Source organism: Macaca thibetana, chromosome 16, assembly GCF_024542745.1.
Source record: "Macaca thibetana thibetana isolate TM-01 chromosome 16, ASM2454274v1, whole genome shotgun sequence".
NCBI classification, from domain to species: Eukaryota; Metazoa; Chordata; class Mammalia; order Primates; family Cercopithecidae; genus Macaca; species Macaca thibetana.
Window position 1 is genome coordinate 54,683,775 of NC_065593.1, and position 21,196 is coordinate 54,704,970.

The 21,196-nt window shown below is 52.1% G+C and overlaps 1 protein-coding gene across 1 annotated transcript in view; it reads right to left on the minus strand.

The window, feature by feature from the left end:
• MAP3K14 (mitogen-activated protein kinase kinase kinase 14) overlaps positions 1–21,196 on the minus strand; it is a 53,872-nt gene that overhangs the window by 5,838 nt on the left and 26,838 nt on the right. The window contains exons 2-11 of the mRNA XM_050763173.1: positions 20,904–21,179; positions 19,639–19,708; positions 17,578–17,788; positions 16,855–17,469; positions 15,259–15,396; positions 5,453–5,582; positions 5,089–5,220; positions 4,467–4,571; positions 2,024–2,187; positions 1,379–1,529 (exon numbers count right to left, since the gene is read on the minus strand). Of these exons, the coding sequence (XP_050619130.1) occupies positions 1,379–1,529; positions 2,024–2,187; positions 4,467–4,571; positions 5,089–5,220; positions 5,453–5,582; positions 15,259–15,396; positions 16,855–17,469; positions 17,578–17,788; positions 19,639–19,708; positions 20,904–21,159 (1,972 nt within the window). The 5' untranslated portion in view covers positions 21,160–21,179. The remainder of the gene's footprint in view (positions 1–1,378; positions 1,530–2,023; positions 2,188–4,466; positions 4,572–5,088; positions 5,221–5,452; positions 5,583–15,258; positions 15,397–16,854; positions 17,470–17,577; positions 17,789–19,638; positions 19,709–20,903; positions 21,180–21,196) is intronic.

A 21,196-nucleotide genomic window follows, 5' to 3' on the forward strand; every position in this document is an offset into this window, starting at 1 on the left:
TTTATTTATTTTTTGAGTCAGGGTCTCTGCTGCCCAGGCTGGAGTGCAGTGGTACAATCGTGGCTCACTGCAGCCTCGACCTCCCAGGCTCAAACAATCCTCCCACCTCCTGAGTAGCTGGGACTACAGGCACATGCCACCATGTCTGGTTAATTTTTAAATTTTTTTTGCAGAGAAAGGGTCTTGCTATGTTGCTCAGGCTGATCTTGAACTCCTGGCCTCAAGTGATCCTCCTGCCCCAGCCTCCCAAAGTGCTGGGATTACAGGTGTGTGCCACTGCTCCCGGCCTCTCTTTATTTTGTATTCTTGGATTCCTAGCGAGTTTCAGCCCCCTTTACACATCATAACCCTTGTGATATTAGTAAACATATATTTCATCTTTAACCCCATTTCTGGCACATAACTCCTAAAAGCCTTACTCTCCAAAGTGATCTCTTTCTATGTACTAATGGATTGACTGAAGGCTGGCAGCCCCTAGGTAGCTTCAGGATGGAGGCTGGTGATCCGAGAGACACAGGCAGGATTAGAGGGCTGGGACTTTCATCCTACCATCCCACATACTAGGAGGGAAGGGGGCTAAAGGTTAAGCTGTTCGCCAATGGCCAATGGTTTCATCAGTCATGACTCTGTAATGAAGCCTCCACAAAAACCCAAGAAGACAGGGTTCAGAGAGCTTCTGGTAGCTGGGCACGTGGAGGTTCCTGGAGGGTGCCAAGCCCTAGAAGCTCCGCGCTCCCTCCCACATGCCTTGCCCTATGCATCTCATTTGTATCCTTTGTAATATCCTTTCTAATAAACTGGTAAATGTAAGGTTTCTCTGAGTTCTGTGAGCCACTCCAGCAAATTAATCGATCCCAAGGAGGGGGTTGTGGGGTCCCTGATTTATAGCCAGTTGGTCAGAAGCACAGGTAAACACGTGGGCCTGAGACTGGCATGGGTAGGGGGCACAGTCTTGGGGATCAAGCCCTCCTGTTGCGGGCTCTGACGCTGCCTCCAGGTAGATAGTGTTAGAACAGAACTGAATTAGAGGACACCCAGCTCGTGTCTGCTGCGAACTGATTGCTGGCTTGGTGGGGTGGAAATCCCCACACATGTGGTCACAGGAGTCTTCGGGTTGATTGTAGTTGAGTGGGAGAATGGAAAAAGCACTTCGAGTTTGTATGTGAATTTTCTCTTTCCCATCTCCTGAGCGCTGCCTCTGCGTCAAGGCGTGGTACTGCCACAATCTCCCAACAACCCCGAGGCTGCTGCACCCCCTACTCCAGAGGGGGAAACTAAGGCTCTGAGGGGTACCTTGCTCTGGACCTGTGGCCACCTGTCTCCTCTGTCCACCTCTGTCCTCTGCCCCCCGGGTCAGCCAGCGCGCGGCTCCTCTTACCTTGCTGTAGTGCCTGGTTCACCTTCCCTGCCAGCTCCGCTGCAGACGCGCGGTGGACGGGCTCTTTCTTCAGCCCCTCTTGGATGGCCTGGGCTGTGAGAGGGGCACAGGAGGCTGGGATCTCCCTCACAGGCGGAGGCTCGCTGGCAATCTGGGGCACAAAAGACAACAGGTGAGGCCTGCCTTCCCTCATTTCCTGATACCCGGCTGTTACTGCTCTCTGTGCAACTCCCGCCGGCCCCTGCTGCCACTGTGCTGGGGTCTGTCACAAGGAATGGAGGGGTCTGGGCTACGGTGAGGGCACTTTTCCCAGGACAGGGACACATGGAGCCCGTAAAACAGGCCAGAGCCAGGCAGCAAGATGCCCATAGCTTCCAGGCCCGGCCCGTCAGGAGGCAGGTGGATGGGGCCCAGGGTATGGACAGAAGAGAGTTCTCACCTGCCATGAACTTGGTGAGCCTCCGCAGCCGGATCTCCCTTTGTACCCCCAGATTTGGGTGGCAAGTATTTGAATTAGGATCCCACATGGATGACCAGGCCTCCCCTTGCTCCAACTGCCACCGCAGAGCAGCCCCTCAAGCCTGCGGCCCGGGCCCCAGGGCCCTGCAGCTCCCCATGTTGGCCATGCCGGGTGCCGTCACCGACCTTGAGGCAGAGCGGCCCTCGGAAGAACTGAGTCCAGGGGTGGCAGCCGTTGAGCATGTGCAGCATCATGCAGCAGCTGCTCCAGACGTCCACCTTGGCGTCGCAGCGCCTGCCCAACACCACCTCCGGAGCCATGTGGGTCTCTGTGCCAGGGATGTAGTCCCCTGAGAAGGCGGATAAGACATAGTCACCTGGAATGCTGATGGGCAGGAGCCTAGGCAATGGTCACCCCAGTTAATCCTCGGGGTATCTTAAATTTGTCACTGTTAAAGTACGTTTTATTTTATTATCTTTTTCGTTCTTTGAGACAGAGTCTCGCTCTGTCAACCCAGGCTGGAGTACGGTGGTGCGATCTTGGCTCGCTGCAACCTCCGCTTCCTGGGTTCAAGTGATTCTCCTGCCTCAGCCTCCTGAGTAGCTGGAATTACAGGCATGAGCCACCACGCCCAGCTAATTTTTATATTTTTAGTAGAGATGGGGTTTCACCATGCTGGCTAGGCTGGTTTCAAACTCCTGATCTCAGGTGAGCCACCCACTTCGGCCTCCCAAAGTGCTGAGATTACAGGCATGAGCCACTGTATCCGGCCATGTTAAAGTACTTTAAATACAGAAATAACATCTCCAAGTCAAACTTGTAGGGAGGAGCTAGGCGGGGACTCTGCTGGGAACTTGTACCAAGCAACAGAGCACCCATGATATGGACTCTGCCCTTTGGACCAAACCCTTAAAGTGTTTTTTGAAAATAGGGCAGGGGCTGGATATTACAAATTAGGTTGTAGAAGGTTAATTACTGGTATGATGTTCCTGAAATACCAGTAATTGAAATTTAAAAATCATAATAGAAAACTTATTTGCATAAAAGACTGAAAGAATAGATGGCAGATGTGAACAGTGGTTTTTTTTCCTGGTGATCTGTATTTGTAATTTTTGCTTAGCTCTACTTTCTTCAAAAGATATTAGAAAAAAGGGTCAGGCAGTGGCTCATGCCTGTAATCCCAGCACTTTGGGAGACTGAGGTGGGAGGACCGCTTAAATCCAGGAATTTGAGACCAGCCCGGGCAACATACTGAGACCCCATGTATAGCTACAAAAAATAAAAAAAATGAGCCAGACATGGTGGTGCATGCCTGTGGTCCCAGCTACTCATACTCAGGAAGCTGAGGCGGCAGGATCACTCGAGCCAAGGAGCTTGAGGCTGCAGTGAGCTATGAGTGAGCTATTGCACTCCAGCCTGGGTGACAGAGCAAGACTCTGTCTCTAAAAAATAAAAGTTAAAAAAAATTAGAAAAGATACATTTTTTTTTTTTTTTTTGTAACAAGAAAAAGCCCACTAAAGTTATTTTAAAAGAGCTTAAGACAACACGGGTGGAGGTCAAGTGTCCACATTCAATTTACATGTTCAGAATTGTCAACACAGTCCTTCAACAACACACAATCATATACTTCCCAAAGATTCTTTTTCTGTTGGTCAGAATGAAATCATTTTATTCTTAATGCTATAAATGAAAAAAGCAGGGCACAAAATTGTGTTATAATGGCGCTAACTAGACACAGGAAAAACAACAGCCTGGAAGGAGTTATCTAAAATATTCATGATTCGGTCAGGCGCAGAGGCTCACGCCTGTAATCCCAGCACTTTGGGAGGCTGAGTGGGGCAGATCACCTGAGGTCTGGAGTTTGAGACTGGCCTGGCCAACATGGCAAAACCCCGTCTCTACTAAAAATACAAAAATTAGCTGGGCGTGGTGCAGGTGCCTATAATCCCAGCTACTCAGGAGGCTGAGGAAGGAGAATTGCTTGAACCCAGGAGGCGGAGGTTGTAGTGAGCCGAGATTGTGCCACTGCACTCCAGCCTGGGCGACAGAGTGAAACTCCGTCTTAACGAAAACAACAAAAAAATTTGTGATTCTCTCTCTGGGTAAGAGGAATGGTGAGAATTCTGTTCTCCACCTCTTTTATATGCTTAACTCTATACTTCACAGTGGGCATGGATTATTTCAATAATCAGAGGAGTTAAAGAAAGATATTTCACTGGCTTTAGAGACCAGGCCCCTTGGTCAGCCTGCCCACTGTGCTTCCAGCCAACTGTGCTCAGAGGCGCAGGAGAGCTGGGGTCACAGGCTGGCAGTGCACTCCCCTAAAAAGGCCAGACAAGAGGCGGGGGGAGCCATGGGGCCTCCAAGGCAGAAGGCCTGGGACCTAGCGAGAGTCAACAGCCTTTCCCTCTCTTCCCTGTGTACAGGAGCGTCAGCGATGAGCACCTGACATCCATGATCGCATTTCCGCCTAACAAAGAAACCCCGATAATCATCCAGACTGGGTGCGGGGCTTAAACACACAGGTGGACCTAAGTGTTCACATCTCAATTCCCATTCTGGAAAGCATGGAAGGCATTCGGCGAATGAATGCACTGGGGGGCACAGCAGTTGGTGGGGGGCCTTACCTGTGAGCAAGGACTTCCCCAGGCCATCAGGTTGAAGACACACAGCATGGCCAAAGTCGCAGAGGGCTGCATGGCTCCCATCGCTGGACAGGAGCACGTTGTCCGCTGCCAGGCCGCCCGGGGAGGAAGAGGAACAGGTGAGTCATGCCGGGTCCCAGCCCACCCTGGCTTGGTTTGGCCTGCCCTCCAGTGATGTAATTTTCTGGCTGACCCTACGTGGCAGCTGCTGCTTCTGATTAGTTTCATCAGTTGTGGAGGAAGGGAGGAGGGTATCAGTTCAGGCTAGAGGCAGACAGGATCTCTGAGGGCAAGGGGACAGGAGCAGGGTTTACTCTGGGGGAACGCTGCCACTCTGCTCGCCTGCCCCAACCCCGTACCAGGGGTCACCACTGGATGGGAGCTTGACCTTTGGTTTTCTGTTGCCACCATCTACCAGAAACTATAGTGCTTGGCTAAGGGGTTGGAGAACATCATTCCCCTTCCTACAGGCAGAGTCCTGTCAGCCTGACTCAGGGCCTGCTACTGGAGATGACCAGGCTAGCCCAGAACTGAGAGGAGATCAGGCAGGATGGTGTGAGAGAAGAGCCTGCTGGGGACCAGGGCTGTGGGGCCTGGGCCTTACCTTTGACGTCCCCATGCAGAATCCTTCGTGAGTGGAGGTATTCCAGCCCCTCCAGGGCCTGGCCCAGGTAGTAGAGGGCCCGGTCCTCTGGGAGACAGCCCTGCTCCTTGACCAGCTGGCCCAGGGAGCCACCTAGGAGAACAAAGGCCAGGCTATACCTGGGACTTGCTCGAGCCTCCATGCCAGCCAAGGGCAAGAGCACAGGGCAGGTGGTGGAAAGCAGGGTCATAGGGTCAAGAGGTTAAAGGTGGAAAGCAGGTCACTGGTCCAATGGATGGATCAGTGACCAAGGCCAACTTGGGCAAGACTCAGGAGGGAACCCTTGGCACTGAATTTGGAGAAAGAGTGGGACCTGGCTCCTTACCTTCCAGCAGCTCCATGAAGATGTTGACCCAAGGCCCTTCCCTCACAGCTCCATACAAAGGGACAATTCTGGGTGAGGTCAATCCTGCACATGCCATCAGTTCCTCCGCCCGAAATACTTCCAGCCGCACCTGCAAGGGCCCAGAGGCAGCTGTGAGACAGGAAGAGGGGACCAGAGCTGGGTCCCTGACATCCTGTCAGGACCCCGGTGCTCCACACACAGAGGCTGCTGTTTCCAGTGGCTATGCAGGGGCCCGGGGGGCCTGCTGGACCCTCAGAGCCTAAATATCCCGTGCCCTTGGTATCAGGAGCAACTTCCTGAACTTAATTAAAGTTCTGGAGTGCTGCCCATGTGCAAAAACAGCCGCATAAAAACTACATTCTGGGCCGGGCGCGGTGGCTCACGCCTGTAATCCCAGCACTTTGGGAGGCCAAGGCGGGTGGATCATGAGGTCAGGAGATCAACACCATCCTGGCTAACACGGCGAAACCCTGTCTCTACTAAAAAATACAAAAAAAAATGAGCCAGGCGAGGTGGTGGGCGCCTGTAGTCCCAGCTATTGGGAGGCTGAGGCAGGAGAATGGTGTGAACCCGGGAGGCGGAGCTTGCAGTGAGCTGAGATCACACCACTGCACTGCAGCCTGGGCGACAGAGCGAGACTCCATCTCAAAAAAAACAAAAACAAAAACAAAAAAACTACATTCCAGCTGGGCGCGGTGGCTCATGCCTGTAATCTCAGCACTTTGGGAGGCTGAGGCGGGTGGATCAAGGAGATCAAGGTCAGGAGATCAAGATCATCCTGGCCAAAACCCTTTCTCTACTAAAAATATAAAAATTAGCTGGGCGTGGTGGCATGAGGCTGTAATCCCAGCTACTCGGGAGGCTGAGGCAGGAGAATCGCTTGAACTCGGGAGTCAGAGGTTGCAATGAGCCGAGATCGCGCCACTGCACTCCAGTCTGGCGACAGAGTGAGACTCCATTTCAAAAACAAAAAAACAAAAACCACCCCCGCCCCCCAAAAAAAACCGAAACCCTACATTCCTCATCCAGGCTGCTGGCACGCTGTCCGCCCTCAAATCTGCCAAACACAGAACATTTTTTCCTCCAGCTAAATGGGCGATTTCTAGGATGTGGGTCCTTTTGCTAATCACCATCCATGTCTACTGTCAGAAGCCAGGCTTCTGACTTATCTGATGGTCAGGAACCAAGATTTGGACTCCATCGGGTGCATTTTGTTTTTCTTTTCTTTTTTTTTTGAGACAGAGTCTCGCTGTGTCGCCCAGGCTGGCATACAGTGACATGATCTTGGTTCACTGCAACCTCCGCCTCCCGGGTTCAAGCGATTCTCCTGCCTCAGCCTCCCGAGTAGCTGGGACTACAGGTGTGTGCCACCATGCCCAGATACTTTTTGTATTTTTAGTAGAGACAGGGTTTCACCATGCTGGCCAGGCTGGTCTCAAACTCCTGACCTTGTGATTCACCCGCGTCGGCCTCCCAAAGTGTTAGGATTACAGGCGTGAGCCACCGCGCCCGGCCTCAACACTTTTCTTAACTCTTGTAATTATTTGTTTCTTTCCCAGAGGACTAAAACATCCACATAGACAGAGCAGTGTGCATTCTGTTTGCAGCTGTCTCCCAGCATCTGGGAACATAAGGAGGCTTCTGCGGAGGGGTTTGGCCAACTGCCGACTGGCAGGTCTGGGATCATCCACTCCTATCTAAAGGGACCAGCAACTTGGTGGGAGGAAATAGGCCTTGGATATAAACATTGTGGGCTTAGATCCTGGCTCAGCCTTTTAAAACAAGGCAGCAGACTTCCCATCCACGTGTTTCCATATGCAAACAGCAGGGACAGTGGTATCTGCTCCTGGGTAGAGCAAGGATTTGGAAGGATGGTAACCGACACCAGGCCTGGCAACCAGTGGGCACTCAGGAAGTGCTAGCTCCCCAACTCCTCCAGCTCACATCAGAGAAGCTGATACTTAGACCTTTTTTTTTGAGACAGAGTCTCGCTGTGTCGCCCAGGCTGGAGTGCAGCGGTGCAACCTCAGCTAATTACAACCTCTGCCTCCCGGGTTCAAGCAATTCTCCTGCCTCAGCCTCCCGAGTTGCTGGGAGTACAGGCACCTACCACTATGCCCAGCTAATTTTTCATATTTTTAGTAAAGACAGGGTTTCACCATGTTGGTCAGGCTGGTCTTAAACTCCTGACTTCAGGTGATCCACCCGCCTCGGCCTCCCAAAGGGCTGGGATTACAGGCGTGAGCCACTGTGCCCGGTCTCTTAGACCTTTTTTTTTTTTTTTTTTTTTTTTGAGATGGAGTCTCGCTCTGTCACCAGGCTGGAGTGCAGTGGAGTGATATCTCGGCTCACTGCAACCTCCGCCTCCTGGGTTCAAGGGATTCTCATGCCTCAGCCTCCTGAGTAGCTGGGACTATAGGCACGTGTCACCATACCCAGCTAATTTTTGTATTTTTAGTAGAGACAGGGTTTCACCATGTGGTCTTAAACTCCTGGCCTCATGATCCACCCGCCTCGGCCTCCAAAAGTGCTGAGATTACAGGCGTGAGCCACTGCGCCCGGCCTCTTAGACTTCTTAATAGACTTGCCCTCCTTCCCGGCTGCTGATGGTTCTCAAGTAAGCCTTGAGTGGCATCGCCAGGGGGCGCTGGCAGTAACAGAACCAGCTTGGAAGCGATCGCCACAGACTTGCTGACTTGGCAAACAGCTCTGACACTGGGGTTTTTGGACTTTTGCCTATCAGTGGAAAATATCACCCTTCTGGTTCCCTAATATCTGGTTTGATTAATCACCTCCCATGAACTTTGACTCTGCCAGTGTTTCCAGCTCTAAAAAGCCTCTGAACCTGAGTTGGAACTAATTCAACAACAGGACTTGTTAGCAAATGTCTTCAGCCTAACCAACCCCAAACTGAGCTTGAGGCACCCCAGGGCACTGCAGAGAACTCAGAAGGGTGCCAAATGGATATCTGACATTTGAGGGAAACGGCCACCACAACGTCTGCTGGACACCGCATGAACGACTTGCTCGAGACAGTTCAGCTTCAAAGTTCAGTCACACGACATTCCCTTTGATAATGTATCTCTATGAAGCTAGGTTTTTGGAGGTCACTGTGATTAAAAGTACTTCAAGAAGAAAATGTGGGAAATGAAGGTGGTGGTGTCCTATCTGATTTCAAGGGTTGAGATGTGCAACAAGGCATACATCCCATTAATAATCTGGCTGTTTGGAAATGGAAGGACCCTTTTTCTTTCAACTTATGTGTCGCCTTTCAAATGGCTACTAAGTTGTTACGATAAAGACTTATTATTTGACCTCATTGCTTCATACACAGATCTGTTGGGTATTTGTTTTGGCCTGGGTTGCCCTGAAACAATGACTGAGATATTAACAGGGCTGTGATCCAAAAGAGTTGGGGAAACTTGGCTTTAACTTTGCAGAAATCTGTAAGTCCTCCTAGAGTGTCCCGTCCATGCTAAAAATATTTCCAGTCACCCAGACCAAAGAGGGTGGGAGGAGATGCTTCAAAACACAAGGTGCTTTAGAAGTCTGTGCCAGCGGAGAAAGCAGCCCAGCCTTCCAGGCCAAGCTGGCCGCCCGTGTGGCCACCCCTCCTCTCTGAACTTCCGTGTTCCTCATCCGTAAAATGAGGGGGCTGGACTGTGATGAGGATATTCATGAGAATTACGATCTAATGCCCACTTATCATTTCCCAAGCACTGGTAAAGCCCTTTCTAAGCATTAGTTATTCAGATCTTACAATAGCCTGTAAGCTGGTGGGATCATTATCCCCATTTTATAGATGAAGAAGCTGAAACCTGGGCAAATAATCTGCCCAAGGTCACTGTGTATAAGAGATCACAGCCTGGCTTTTGCTCGGGTAAGCCTGACTCCAGAGCTGCCAGCTACTCTGCCTCCTGAAGGCCTTTCCATGCTGAACTTTTTTTTTTTTTTTTTTTTTTTTTGAGACAAGGTCTCCTCCCTCGGTTGGCCAGGCTGGAGTGCAGTGGCACAATCACAGCTCACTGCAGCCTCGACCTTCTCGGGCTCAAGTGATCCTCCCATCTCAGCCTCCCAAGCAGCTGACGCTATAGGCGCCATGCCCAGCTAATTTTTGTATTTTTTGTAGAGATGGCGTTTTGCCATATTGCCCAGGCTAGTCTTGAACTCCTAGGCTCAAGTGATTCTCCCACCTTGGCCTCGAACATGTTGAGATTACAGGTGTGAGCCACTGTGCCTGGCATCCATGCTAATGTTTTAAAATACATTCAGGAGCGAGCATCCCCAGGGGGAAGCACTGTCAGCAATGAGCCCACTGCCCAATCCAGAAGCCACTTCCCTCCACTCAATTGCCTGCACGCTGGACGCTGGGAATCACTTTTTCCTCCTTGAACTTTCCTCTTGTTTTCTTTGGTAATCTTTTTTTTTTTTTTTTTTTTTTTTTAAGATGGAGTTTCGCTCTTGTTGCCCAGGTTGGAGTGCAATGGTGCGATCTTGGCTCACCGCAACCTCTGCCTCCTGGGTTCAAGTGATTCTCCTGCCTCAGCCTCCTGAGTAGCTGGGATTACAGGCACCTGCCACCACGCCTGGCTAATTTTTGTATTTTCAGTAGAGATGGGGTTTCTCCATGTTGGTGGCTGGTCTCAAACTCCTGACCTCAGGTGATCCACCTGCCTTGGCCTCTCCAAGTGCTGGGATTACAGGCGTGAGCCACCATACCCGGCCTTCTTTGGTATTCTTTTTTTTTTTTTTTTTTTTTTTGAGATGGAGTCTCACTCTGTCGCCCAGGCTGGAGTGCAGTAGTGCAATCTCAGCTCACTGCAACCTCTGCCTCCCAGGTTCAAGCGATTCTCCTGCCTCGGCCTCCCGAGTAGCTGGGACTATAGACGCCCGCCACCACGCTCGGCTACTTTTTTAGTATTTTTAGTCGAGACAGGGTTTCACTGTGTTGGCCAGGATGGTCTTGATCTCCTGACCTCATGATCTGCCCGCCTCGGTCTCCCAAAGTGCTGGGATTACAGACGTGAGCCACCGTGCCCAGGCTCTTCTTTGGTATTCTTATCTGTTTTATAACATCAATAAAAAAAGGCATAAGAGCAATTCTATAAATTGTTTTGCAGATTCCAGGAGCGTAAACTGTGTGAAAGGGACTACCACAGTACTGTGCACAGATGTCCAATGAATATTAGAGGGTCCCGCCTTATTTTCTCAGCACCATCAAGATATTCTCCTCTGATCCTTGTGCTATTTTCCTTCTAAACACGTGTCCAGGACTGAAGGCTGCTCACCTTTACCCTAATATAAATGTCTATCCCCCATTACAACTCGGGTTCCTTCAGGTCAGGCCTGTGGATTTCACATCTGTCCCCAGCCCCTGCACAGTGTCTGGCACAGAGCAGGTGCTTGGTGACGGCTGGGTTGACTTGGCCAGGGTCACATTATCCCAGATCAGCGGCAGAGCCAAAGCGAAGCTCCCAGAACTTCACACTTGAGCCAGATGTCCTAAAAGGAGTGATTCTTAACCCTTTTTGGGCTACAGACCCCTTTGAGGATCTGGTAAATGATATGAATTATTCTTCAAAAATGTGTGATTGCCCATACATGCAACACACAAACACTTTTTTTTTTGAGACAGAGTCTTGCTCTGTCGCCCACACTGGAGTACAGTGGCATGATCTTGGATCACTGCAACCTCTGCCTCCCAGGTTCAAGCAATTCTCCTGCCTCAGCCTCCCGAGTAGTTAGGATTACAGGCATGTACCACCACATGCAGCTAATTTTTTATATTTTTGGTAGAGATGGGGTTTCACCATGTTGGCCAGGCTGGTCTCGAACTCCTGACCTCAAGTGATCTGCCCACCTTGGCCTTCCAAAGTGCTGGGATGACAGGCGTGAGCTACTGCACCTGACCGACAAACATTCTTTTGAATGAAGTTCCTAGAGTTCATGGATCCTATCAATCCACCACTGACTAGGATAAGAACTTCTACATGGCCGTTAAAAAGCTTAAGATGGTTGTATATGTGCCAATAAGGAAATCTGTTGTGATATATTATTGCATGACAAAAACATGGTACAGAATAATCACTAGAGTAGGATCCCATTTTTTGTGGGGTTAGGGGACAGGGTCTCACTCTGTTGTCCAGGCTGGAGTGCAGTGGCATGATCTTGGCTCACTGCAGCCTCTACTTCCTGGGCTCAAGTGATCCTCTCACCTCAGCTGCCCGAGTAGGTGGGACCACAGGTGTATGCCACCATGCCTGGCTATTTTTTTTTGTAGAGACAGGGTCTCTACAAAGAAATGCCAGAATTGTAGGCATGATCCCACACTGGCTGATCTATTTTTTTTTTTTTTTGAGGTGGAGTCTCACTCTGTCGCCAGGCTGGAGTACAGTGGCACAATCTCGCCTCACTGCAAGCTCCGCCTCCTGGGTTCATGCCATTCTCCTGCCTCAGCCTCCGAAGTAGCTGGGACTACAGGCACCCGCTACCACGCCCGGCTAATTTTTGTATTTGTAGTAGAGACGGGGTTTCACTATGTTGGCCAGAATGGTCTCGATCTCCTGACCTTGTGATCCGCCCCCCTTGGCCTCCCAAAGTGCTGGCTGGGATTACAGGCATGAGCCATAGGCCCGGCCTAATCTTACTTTTTTTTGAGACGGAGTCTCACTCTGTCACCTAGGCTGGAGTGTTGTGGTATGATCTTGGCTCACTGCAACCTCCGCCTTCCTGGTTCAAGCAATTCTCTGCCTCAGCCTCTCGAATAGCTGGGATTACAGGTGCCTGCCACCATGCCCAGCTAGTATTTGTATTTTTAGTAGAGACGGGGTTTCACCATCTTGGCCAGAGGCTGGTCTTGAACTCCTGACCCCGTGATCCACCTGCCTCAGCCTCCCAAAGTGCTGGGATTACAGGTGTGAGCCACCGTGCTTGGCCCTGATCTTACTTTTAATTGCAAACAAATATAGGCTCATTATAAAAGAATTCAAATGATACCAAAAAAAGCAAAAGTCCCCATTTCCCAGTCCTATTCTCAGAGGTAAATGCCCTTTGACAGAAATCTTTTCAGACTTTTAAAATTTCTTTTTTATTTCTATTTTTAACTTTTTGGTAGACATGTGATCTTGCTATGTTGCCCAGGCTGGTCTCCAACTCCTGGCCTCAAGCAGTCCTCCCACCTCAGCCTCCCAAAGTATTGGGATTACAAGCATGAGCCACTGTACCCAGCATGGACTTTTTATGTGTGTATAAACAAGTAGTTGTTTCTTCTATTAAAATGGGATCCTGGTGGGGCAAAGTGGCTCACACCTATAATCCCAGCACTTTGGGAGGCTGCCCGGGAGTTTGAGTCCAGCCTGGGCAACACAGTGAGATCCTGTTTCTACAAAAAATAAAAAATTAGCTGGGTGTGGTGGTGCGTGCCTGAAGTCCCAGCTACTTGGGAAGCTGAGGCAGCAGGGTTGTTTGGGTCTGCAGGGCTGAGGCTGCAGTGAGCTGTGATCATGCCACTGCAAACCAGCCTGGACAACAGAGCAAGATCCTGTCTCAAAAAAAAAAAAAAAAAAAAAAGATCAAACAAAAACCTTAAAAAAAAAAACTGCATCAAACTCTGGACCCATGGCCAATCAGCATCCAGATCAGGATGTTCTAGAAGGAGGACGAAGGGAGTGCTGGCACCACCACGTGACACCTCACATACTGGATTCTCCCCAAGAAGCATTGTGGGGGCACAGACTTATTCTGACCCGGTATGCGGCCTGACCTCTGATGCCGGGCCCACCTCCCGGTCCCCATCCCCTCATCAGAGAACTGTTTCTCCTGCTCTTCCAGCTGAAAACCCTAAAGGACACCACTGCCTTGACGGAAAGGAGGGGCTGTCTGCCCAACCAATGGCAGCTGTGCGGGCTGCCAAAGAGTCATCCCCACTGTATTCTCCGGGGTGGGAAGGAAGTGGTTCTGTGAGTGGCCAGCTCTGGTGGGCTTGAGCTGCAGCTCTGGTGCTGAGAAGTCCACATCTTGTGCTCGGAGCTTTTCCAACTGCCTTGCAGTGGATGGGAGGGGCGAAACATGGAGTATTTATCCTCTTCCACTATATTAGGGTTGTTTACCTTGTTGCCTGGGAAGACTCTGAGGCCCTCAGCAGGGGAACAGCTGAGAAGCCCAGTGACTAAGCTCCCAGCGCTGGGTGCGCGTCTCTTCACACTCTCACACTCTCCTCCCACCACCTCTCAGGAGGGACAGCTGAGCCTTCTCCGGTAGCCTGGAGAGGGGAACTGCAGCTGAGCAGGTCAGGCATGTGGCCTTGGCCTCCAAGTGGAAGACGATGATCCACATTGGCAAGAACTCGGCAAGAACTCAGCACGCACTCAGCACGTGCTGCGAGTCGGGGGTGGTGAGAGCAGAATTTTCGTATTTGACACAGTGTGTCTCAAGTTTGGGGTGGTACCTGCAGATAGTTCCCTCACCCGTCTCACCATGCAGCCCAAAGAAAAAACCAGGGAAGCTGGGTTCATTCACATCCCAGTTGTCTCCTCTCCCGTTAAGGCCACAGGCACCCCGGACGGTGGTGGCGGTGTCTGCTCTGAATGGGGCCAGTGTGTGCCGGGCTTTTGTGCTCTGGCTACAGTGAGCATTTCCTGTGTCAGGTTGGTGCTCCAAGAGTTTTGGACTTTGGAGCACTTCAGATTTTGGGTTTTCAGATTGCGGATGCTCTACCTGTATTTGTTGCTTTCCTTTTGGAGATTGGAGCGTCTCTGACATAAGCCACTTGAAACAAGGTCTCTCTCTGAGCTTACTTCACCCTGCCCAAAGGGCCAAGGGGATGGTCCACAGAAACGCGCCTTAGGTCCTGGTGCTGGCTTTGAGGCTGAGAGCTTTGACCGGCGACAAGGTGGCTTCCAATCAAGGTGATCCAAGAGTCAGGGGTGGGGGAAAGGTTGGTGACGGGGAGAAGGACTGACACCCGTGAGGCCTGTAGGTCTGCAGCCGCCACTGATGCTCCCTCTGGGCCCGGACAGTGTAATCTGACAGGAGGAGGCCTCAGCTCCAGGCCCAGCATGCCACACCGTCCTCTCTGCTCTCCACTTCTAACACCAGTGAGATGAAGGGGTGGGAGAGGTGATTCCTGTCTTCTGTCTCTACTCAAAACTCTAGGACAACAAGTCTATCTTCTTTCCTCTTCTTCCGGAAGAGTGGCTGAAAGCCGAACTCTCAGGTCAGACAGACCCGGTCTGAATCAGGGCTCTGCCACCAGGCCATTGACTTCCTGTCTTGCCAAGCTTGATTTCCCCACCAAGTCTGTCTTGTAGGACTGCAGCACACCTGGCCAACAGGGCAGAGCTCCGACTCCCACTGAGACTGGCCTCCTGCTGGAAGCGCCTGACAGGTGGAGACTACTGCTTTCCCCATCATCTGGCCCAGGTTGGGGGCGGCCCCCTATGTGGCTCAGGGGTTTTACCTCAGTGTGAATTTCATGACGCTCCAACCATCTTCCATGTTGGGACTTGCCCCTCAGGGCCCTGGCTATATTGAGACACCGAGGCCGCGTGTGTCCTCTCACACTGCCTCTCACATACACACATGCCAAAGGCAGCGGCCAGGCCAGGACACGTGACAGGCTGCTCCCTTCCAGTTCCAGCCGACCTCAGGTGGCCAGTGACAGCCAAGTTCTGTTCACAAGTCAGACCCACAGTCACCCTGCGACTGTCCTTGACAGAAAGCAGAGGGAACACACCAGGCCCCCTTCCTGGCTTCCCTCTTCACTCAGCCCCTGAGCCCTGGCATACCTTTTTGACAGCGCACTGGAAGCCAGTCTGCTTGTCCTCCATCCTGTGCACCTCTCCGAAGGAGCCTCTGCCCAGGCGGGGCTGGTGTGTGGCCCAGTGGACTTCTTCTCGGTACTCATAATCCACTGGCTTGAGTTTCTGGGGTTGGCAGGAGAGAGAGGCCAGTTTTAGTGGCCAGGGCAGCAGAGGGCTACAGGGCTACAATGAGGAAGGCCCTCCAGCTAGTGACCTTGCCAGGGCTGCTGAGCTGAGCCCTCACAACCAGGCAGCCCTGGGGCGAAGACGGGGATCTGGGCTGGGCAGCCCCAGAGAGGGGGTAGAGGAATGAGGTGAAGGCGAGGGAGGGGTTCATGGGTTGCAGCCACTGATCCTTGTGATGAAAAACATCCCAGACTTGTGATGGTGAAACAGAAATAGAACTGCCAATCACCTTGACAATGAAAAAACAAAACTCAGGAGCTAGGTGGAGGGAAGGGAGGAACAGTGAAGAGGGGCCGGGGTCAAGGATGATGTTAAAAGAGGATGGAGGGGCCGGGCATGGTGGCTCACACCTGTAATCCCAGCACTTTGGGAGGCCAAGGTGGGCAGATCACTCAAGGTCAGGAGTTTGAGACCAGCCTGGCCAACATGGTGAAACCCTGTCTCTACCAAAAAATACAAAATTAGCCCAGCATGGTGGTGCATACCTGTAGTCCCAGCTACTCGGGAGGCTGAAGTGGGAGAATCACTTGAACCCGGAAGGGGGAGGATGCAGTAAGCTGATATAGTGCCACTACACTCCAGCCTGGGCGACAGAGTAAGACTCTGTCTCAAAACAAAACAAAACAAAAAATTAAAAAATTAAAAAGTGGATGGAATAAGACGGTGCAGTGGCTCACACCTATAATCCCAGCACTTTTGGAGGCCAATGTGTGAGGACTGCTTTAGCCCAGGAGTTTGAGACCAGCCTGGGCAACACAGCAAGACCTCATCTCTACTAAAAAAAGAAAATAGCTGGGCGTGGTGGTACACGCTTGTAGTCCCAGCTACTCGGGGGGCTGAGGCAGGAGGATTGCTTGAACCCAGGAGATGGAGGCTGTAGTGAGCTATGATTGTACCACTGTACTCTAGCCTGGGTGACAGAGTGAGACTCTGTCTCAAAAAACAATTTATTAAAGAAAAAAAAAAAAGTGGATGGATGGAATAAAACCCAGAAATCGAAGTGTGACAAAATCATTTAAAGTTATACGCTTATTTGGGAAGTGAACAAGAGGAAAAAGGGAAGGAGGTGGGTGGTGAAAACAGGTCCCATCCTCATCTTCTGTCTCTGGGGGCCATGATAACATGTCCAGTGGCTCCCGGCTGATTCCCCTTGTCCTCAGCATGTGTACTATTCATGCAGTGCCCGCATTCCGCAAGCAGGAGGTGACCAACCAGAAGAACTCAGAAGACGCTAAAAAGGCTGTGAAAAGTGAGGTTGGCAGCGTAACAGATGACACTTTTCATCCACAGTGAGCACTATCCTACTGTTTGATTTGTCACCACAGATAAGAGTGACTCTGGCATCCCCCAGGTTGCTGGTGGAGGGACGTATACAGGTGCTGGGGGATTAGTTACCTCAGTGAGCAGGACGCCCTCATTGTCCTCAGTTTTGGGGCTGGGCTCCCGGGGTCTGGAGCCCCCTGCTGCCCAGGTCTTGGCCAGGCTGGTCAGGCTGTGGGCCTGGCCTGAGCTCACGCTGCCTTGCAGAGCGTGCACCAGGTATTCCTCCACAGAAAACTTCTCATGGGCACCACGAGACGGGCAGCTGGGCTCCAGGTGTGGGCCAGGCAGGGGCTTTGGACTGTCTACACAGGCCAGTTTGCTCAGGTGTGGGTGAGGCAAGGGTTGCTGGCTGTCTACACAGGCCAGTTTGCCCAGGAAGGACTCTAGAGGGTGAGGTTTCCAGGGCTGGAGAGGGTGGAATGGGAAGGGATGAGGCAGTCTGCTATAGGGGAAGGGATGCGTGGGCAGGGGCAGGGGGCCTCCGTCCTGGGGGTGGTGCAGTTTCCACACGTGGTTCAGACATTGCAAGGGGCTGATCAGTTTGTGGAGTTCCGATCGAGGCAGAGCTGGTCGCAGGCCCTCGCCAAGCTGCTTAAAACAGAGTTGACCAAGGCCTGGTTCCTTCAGAGGCTTGGTGAACTGCGGGGTGTTTCTCACATATGGGGCGCCGAGTGGAGACTCATCCTCCTGTGGGGAGAAACACAGCTGTCAGCACAGAGGGCCAGGGCCAAGGCACAGGCTCCAATTCCAAGGCCCCATGAACCTGTGGTCTGGGCAGTGGGTGGAGGGTCTCACCTGCACTGGGATGGTGCAGCTCTCCTGCTCAGGGGTCCTGGGGAGGGGTTTGGCCAAGGCCACTCCTGCATGAGCCAGGGACTTTGAGCTCTTCTTCTTCCGTTTCTTCCGGGCTTTGCTACGACGCTTTCCCTTCCAACACACACGGGCCATTTTGCCCTCGGTAGCATGGGCCACATTGTTGGGGATCTGATCAAGACTCTCAGACTGGCTGTCAAAAAAGGGACAGATTTGCATATTGAGCACAAGGAGGCAGGAAGAGGCAATGGCCCAGACACTTGTATCTGGACTCCTGCAGATCCAAGGTCAAATCCCAGCTTGCCATTACTTGTGTGAATGCGGCCAAGTTTCTAAATCCCAAGGAACCTCAGTTTTCTCACTTATAAAATGGGTTTGGTATTTTCTGCCATGCAGGGTGGAAATGAGGTTTCAATAATTTAGTTCATTTAAAAAGCCCAGCTCAGTGTCTGGCCCCAAGGCAAGTTGCCAAGAAGCTGTGCTTGTTACTATGGTGATGGGGTACAGACTCAGCACTTCTTGGGGAGAGTTGGGGGAGGAGACACGGTTTGCTCACTGCTCTCCAAGGTCAGCTGCCCCTGGAGAGTTCCCAGGAGGGGGCCAGGCTCATGGCAGGCCTCTCAGCTCTGATTGAGCAGAGCTTGTTTCTGTTGCCTCCGGATGGAGGAACAGATAAGGCTGGTCACCTCCACTCTCACGGTTCCTGGGGGTCCCTGGCTGCTGCTGAAGGTGACACCCTGGGCTGCTGCCTGGTACCGGGGAGCCTGCCCTTCTCTGCTGGCCTCGGGGCTCATCACTGCCATGGCTCTAATTGGACTGGGGTCCCTGCCAAGTATGAAAGGACCTGGCAACAGATGGGTTGCTGCAACAGCTGTGGAGGAGATCATGGCCTCAGCCACCCTCCCTTGGCCTCATCTTCTGTCCCCACAGAGGAGGCAGACTCATGGTAGTCCTGGGGACCACTGGAAGCCTACAGGCTTCTCTTGGACAGCTGAAAGAAGTATGTCTATCAAAGGCTCCTACTCTGGGCCAAAAGGCACCCAGGACAGCAGAAGGAATCCCACCAAATTCTAAGCCTTTCTTGGTTCCAAGGCAGCTGCCCTCCCCACAGTCTTATCACTAGCAGGTTCCAAACTCCAGTGATACAAAAACCTGCCTGGTGATAGGGGAGGGAGCTTGAACTCTTTTTTTTTTGTTTTTTTTTCCCAGACGGAATCTCACTCTGTCACCAGGCTGGAGTGCAGTGGTGTGATCTCGGCTCACTGCAACCTTCAACTCCCGGATTCAAGTGATTCTCCTCCCTCAGCCTCCCAAGTAGCTCAGATTACAGGCATGCACTATCATGCCCAGCTAATTTTTGTATTTTTAGTAGAGATGGAGTTTCACCATGTTGGTCAGGATGGTCTCGATCTCCTGACCTCGTGATCCACCCGCCTCAGCCTCCCAAAGTGCTGGGATTACAGGCGAGAGCCATCATGCCTGGCGCTTGAACTCGTTTCAAAAAATCATCTGTGGGGGAATGCAGAACCTGGGAACAGACTGAGCCCCACCCTGGCTTCCTTTCTACTGGGCCACCAAGTCTATCTGTCCCCTCCTTTTCTACCGCCCGCATCCCTACTTGGTGCATCTCCCAGGAGAAAAGGCACCAGCAGGTTTCTCACATAGAGGACAGTAGAAGGCCCCCTGACCAACCCGAACTGCGCTCACAGTCACGCAAGAGTGGGAAGCAGCTTCTGTTCCCAGTACCCTCCCTGTTGATGGGAAACGAGGAGGTGCATTAAGGACTCTGAGGAGAATAAAAATAAAACGTCAAGTTGATGTGGCCCAGAGGCAGTCAGCCACAAGCTGTGAAAAGCCTTTTGAAAAGCTTATTTGGCTGAGAGAGCGGCTCAGCCAGGAAAGCCTGGGCGAGTTCCAGGAGCTGAACCACAGGTGCTGAGGGAGGGAGCCCGGGGTCAGCAGGAGCGGCCCAGGCAAGCGCTGGGGACGAGGACGCTGGGTCCAGTCCCCGCCTTCCCACTCAGGCTTGTCTCCCCTGCTTACCTGTACTGTTTGGACCCAGCGATGAAAATGCGTTCTGAAAAGGTGGGGCTGAACTCCTGGCTATTCTCACCTAAAGCAAAAGGAGTTAGATTAGCAGAGAGGAGAAAAAATAGGAATTCAGCACTTAGGGGAGAGACATTCTGCAGAGATCCCCTCTGGCGCCTCTCCTTCCCCTCCATTCCAGACAACCCCTGTCTGGCAGTCACCTCCCCACCAATGCCTCCTTCCCGCACTGTCTCCCCAGCTTCTCAGCTTATGGTCAGGAGCAGACCATGGCCTCAGCCACCTGCTCTGAAATAGCCATGCCTATAATATGGGGATCATAGGGTGCCTGCCTCACGTCCTGTGAAGCTGAAGTGAGATGATCTACAGAAAACGCTCAACACAGTGCCTGGCTCATAGGAAAAACAGCTCAGTAAATACCAGCTATTAGGTATTTATATGCGTATGTACATATAAGTGTGGATATATGTGTGTGTATTTTTTTTTTAAATTATGTCACTCACTGCATTTTAGTTTTTATTCTCTCATGTCTCCTCAAAAACCAACCAGGAGGAAGTGGGAGACAAGGGCAGGATGTGTGCGTGTGGAGAAACGCCAGCACGGCTGTCTAGCTCTGCAGGTTCCACCCCAAGAAGCCTACTGAGTTGAGGGAAGGTGTTGGAGAGAGAGGACTCCCGGCCCTACCCAGGCCTCGTGGGAGTTTCTGTCTCCAAGGGAAGCCACCATTACTAGTCATCATAAGGTATCATAAGTAGAAGCAGAAAGGACCAGACCAGGCCTCACCCTGCCATGGCCTGCCGCCCCAGGACTGGCCCAGCAGGCTCAAGAGCACGGTGCTCATTCCGGGGGGTGGAGCCATCTCTAGGTGGAAGATGGTGAAGGCCCTACAGGCCCCAGTGGGGCTTTCCAGGAGACCTGGCCTTTCCTGTCTGGAGCCTCTCCAGATACTCGGGCTGCTCAAGGTCACAGCAGAAGGCTGATGGCCTGCTCGATGATTCTGCAGAGTCCCGAGCGCTGTCTGTTACCTCTCTTCCCCTGCTCCAGTCATGATGGACACAGCCTCCCCTTGCCACATTCACCATCTGTGTACTTTTACAACCCCACGTTCCATGATTCTTGGCATAGACCTCTGGTTGTGTCTTGTGAGAATCTTATCTAGCAATGGCACGGACCTCTCTCCTCCATAGGGAACCCCTGGGCCCAGCTACCCACCTGCAGGCCCACCCACCTGCCCCGTGCCCACAACAACCCCAGGCCCCTACACTCAGCCTGGGCGATGATAGAGATGGCAGCTGGCCCTGCCTCGGAGCCTTCCTTGGCTGTGCCCTTGGTAATCACGTCGTTCAGGATCTCCCACTTTCCGCAGAACACAGGGCTCTTCTCCACGGCCTCAAGCTTGTAGACGGAGCTCTGTTTTTTCCCCAGTGGCGGCGTCTTCTCCTTGGCTTTGGGGAGTTCCTTCTGCTGCCCCACTGCTGAGCCAGGGGCGCCTGGGCAGGCCATTTCCATCACTGCCATCTCCCAGGCTTGTGCTCACCCTGAGAGAGACCAAACA